General features: G+C 43.3%; 1 protein-coding gene across 1 annotated transcript; it reads right to left on the reverse strand.

The window, feature by feature from the left end:
- Positions 1-210: 210 nt before the first annotated feature.
- LOC139698154 (uncharacterized) lies at positions 211-879 on the reverse strand. Its single transcript, XM_071597077.1, has one exon. The coding sequence runs from the start codon at positions 877-879 to the stop codon at positions 211-213; it is 669 nt and encodes a 222-aa protein (XP_071453178.1).
- Between the last annotated feature and the right edge of the window lie 3,087 nt (positions 880-3,966).

Genomic DNA, 3,966 nt, shown 5'->3' on the forward strand with positions numbered 1-3,966 from the left:
TGCATTGAGAAACTAGAAAAAAAACTGTTTGAACCTCTCAACGCTGGTCTAGCACGCGAATTAACACCAATTGTAGTATTTCTTCACCGCTTTCAGGAAGGAAAGACATTGGATCCGAATTATGTCTCAGTTCTGTTCGTCATGGCACCCTATGCGGTTGATGGTTTAGTGTCCGGCACTGCCATGATGATGATGCCCTTGGCATAGACTTCAGTGGTATCCGGGCTTCTTGGTGGTCGGCTGATACGATGGCACCGGCTTGATAGTGGTGCCGTGGGGCGTCGTCGGCTTAGCGGAGGGGTTTACGGGTCGGTGAGTCGGCTGCACCGGATTCAGGGTTGGTAGTTCACCATGATGAATCGGTACCTTGGCGGTGGTTGGGTGCTGGGGTGAATGCTGTACGGGCTTTTTGGTGGTGCTGGAGCCGTGTGGTGCGGGATGATGCCCGATGGGTCCCGGCGTGGTCGGATGTACGATGTGTGTCGTGGTGTGCTGTGTGGTGACGCCCTTGGCCGGTTTATCAGTAGGGTGGTGGTGCTGGTGACCGTGCTGGGTGGTGGGCACCTTGATTGGCTTATCAGTCGGGTGGTGCTGCTGTTGGTTGTGCTGTGTGGTGGTCACCTTGATCGGCTTGTCAGTAGGGTGGTGGTGTTGGTGGTTGTGCTGTGCGGTGGTCCCCTTGGCCGGCTTCTCGGTTGGGTGCTGGTGTTGGTGGTTGGGCGGTGCGCCAAGAGGAGGCTTCGGCGCCCCGGGATTGTTGCCGGGGCCGTACTGGTGTCCCGGCTGCGGCGCCCGGGTCGTGGTTGCCGGGTGGGCCGCGGCGGTTGCGGCCAAGAAAACCACTGCGGCGATGACCGCGAATGAGAGTTTGGTCGCCATTCTCGGAGGAATTATACTGCGGAGGATGTTCTTCTGAGCTGATACTTGAATGGTCACGGCGGTGGGTGTGCTCCCGAGGAGTGAGAGGGAAGCCTTTTTATAGTGCCCAAAATTTGACCGACCGGCGATTAAGTATTGAAAGAAAAACGAGAACAACAATATACAAACGCTGGGGGGATGCTGGGTGTTTCCCGACCCGAGTCGTCAAAGCTCTTCCCGGAAAGGGCAAATTCGACTTCCCCTCCCCCCACTCAATCCACCGATGCTTATCCTTTAGCACAAACCAATCACGTGCTGCTAGAGAGCGGAATAGCTCCGCACGAGCGTGTGTCGTATTTTTTCCCGAGAGGAGCAAGGTTGACGCAGCGAGGAAAGTGGGATGAGGGACCCAGGCAGCGGTGGCGGGCCGCGGTCATTGATTGGTTGAGTGGCGAATCATGGAAAGAGAGAGAGAGAGCGAGAGCGATAAACGTAGAGGTAGGAGCGTTAAAAAAAAAGAAAAACGAAAGGGTTATCGCTTCGGCAAAGTCGTTCCGAGTAACTGCCAAACACCGTGGGGCAGGAAAACCCGACCGGCAACTCCTCGCGAATCGGTCCGCAGGAGAGAACAGGTTCCCGCGCTGAAAAGCGTGGCTGGAGGAGTGAGGAGGCTAAAAGGAAAACTCCGTACCATCTCGGTCCTCGCTTGCACTACTCAGAATCCGATTACTCTCGGAACCGTTCCAGGAATATTATAAAAATTTTACGCGAAGAAAATGACCTTTCTCAATGAATCCAAGTCCCTTTAAACGCCCATCTTGCGTGTTAAGTCCTGACAGGTCGATCTGCGTCTTTGAGAAAATGTGGTGAAGATCGCCGTGACATAATTAGCACATTTCCCAAGGCCTTCGTCGAATGTATGTGGAACTTTTGAGGTGGAAAAGAGACCATTTCCTGGAAACAGTCTAAACTGAAGAATTCCTTGGAAATTGGCCACGTCATCCAATTACATTACTCATATCTTCTCAATTTCATTTTTATGTTCTTATAATACGTAACAGTTGCAAGAATGAAATCCGATATTGTAGGAGGAAAACAAGTAATTTTGTGTCTTAGTCTCTTCAAACAAGCACATGTAGCCTTTCCATTTTGCGTCTTATCTGTTTGTGTCTAAACACGCAATTTTGTATCACGGACCCCTAATTTAGAGTTAGATGTTTCATTTTACCGTGACAAATTATCTTGTTTTTTTTTTATAAAATGCATCAGGTATCAATATCATGGTTACCACCACCGAGACGAAGTATTTTGGTGAGTATTAGGAAAAGAATCTGCTTAATTTGTTACTCTTTAAATTGCATCTAGCAGGTGTGCGAAGTGGTGTTAGGTTTTGAACTATTAGTATTAGTTACCAATCATTGTAACACTCGAAATATTGTCTAAACCACGTTATAAATACACATCTGTTAGACAAATACATACAATACCAAGCTGCTAATTAATTAACATCTAATTTTTTCACGTTTTCTTGTGTACATTATCAATATAATATTTCGAAAGGTATTTATATATTTAAAAATTCCAATTTTATTCTTTTATTTTAAATTTCACCTTCAAATTTTCCCACCTCTTACCCTAGGGTGCATGATAATCTTGCTTCCTTATTTACCCATAATCATTCAGACAGCAGGTAAGCTATTAAAATTAAAACTTCGACCCACCATTTTCCTCCTTGATTCTCGTTTTCCTTAGCAATATGAGATTCATTGCAACTATTTAAATAAAAAAACCAATAATACGTGACCGATGGAAATCATAATCCTGCAAAAGACGTAGAAGGAGAAAAAGGAATGAAACGATGACGGAGGAAGTTTTGCTTCCTTTTGCCTCTTGTAAAAGTATTCCAACCAAAGTTCATCAAGGCGCAATTAGGCAAACTGCTCCTTTTACCCTCCCACCCCTTCTCCCGGAGATCGGTGGTCAGTGTATTGGTTCAACACGCTGAGACTGGGGTCAAGGTCCAAAGAAAGCTCAACGGTATTCCGATCACTTAAGGTTTCAGAATTGATTATTATTGATATTGTTTTACTGCCAGAAAGACAGCGAATGCTGTGTACTCAACCTGTTTAGGTTTTTATTTCTTGCATTTCGATTGAATTTGTCAAAATTAGAAATAACATATACTTAAGGCCATCCGTGTACGAGTATATCTCGAAAATTAAGGTACTGATTGATAAGATGCCCCACGTCCAAAATCTATAGGTGTGCGGGAAGTTAGAAAAAAATCCCAATGATGGCAGTTAGTGAAGGAAGCCATTGAAGTTCGTTTAATTGAGAAAAAATCTGTTTCTCTATCAAATTAAAGCCAACACTGGAATTGATTATTGCAAGAAATATTACCATGTCCATTCCCATAGTCCGTTGATTGCCATATTTCATTTGGACTAATGCTGTGGAGAGGCAGTGCATCAAAGGACAAGATAGGAATGTGTAAAATATTATAATGCAAAAATTATTGTTCTATACTGGCAATCAGATACATTTAAACATACCTTCCATCAGAATTACAGAAGATTTGGGTTATCTCGGTAGGAATTTAAGATTAGAGGAGTCTTGGCTCTTAAGAACTGAATAATATTTTGTTTCGGTGACCATTCACCGGAGATTGATCCGATGAATAGCCATAAAAAACGGGTATTTCTTGAACAAAAAAATATTCGTGATAAATTTCAATGTGATATGAGTCTACTTATGTTGTAAAATGGGATTACTAATTTACCCTGTGCTGTGAATTTTTATTTTTGACGATGAAATGCTGGCATTAATTAAATTTACATCATTGGTAATAATTTGAATGTCCATTTTTCTAAATTGCAGCAACTGACGAGTTAATTAAAACGTGATATTCTTGAAGTATTTTTTAACTTTTGAGAAAATCCAAAATCTTCTTCTTTGACGAAGTTGCCTGTCGTTTACCAAACTCAGATTTCTGAAATAATTATACCTTGAAGAAAGCATTTGGAAAACTATATCCAGAGCACAGCATCAGTGTGAAACAAACGCGAGGTCATCAAATTATGTATCTTCATCCGTAAATATCTTGCTAGC

The sequence above is a fragment of the Hetaerina americana genome, unplaced genomic scaffold, assembly GCF_022747635.1.
Source record: "Hetaerina americana unplaced genomic scaffold, ioHetAmer1.1.p SCAF_8, whole genome shotgun sequence".
Classification (NCBI taxonomy): Eukaryota; Metazoa; Arthropoda; class Insecta; order Odonata; family Calopterygidae; genus Hetaerina; species Hetaerina americana.

Bases quoted from the DNA above. Each gene is read 5' to 3' on its own strand.
- LOC139698154 (XM_071597077.1), bottom strand. From the start codon at position 879: ATGGCGACCAAACTCTCATTCGCGGTCATCGCCGCAGTGGTTTTCTTG.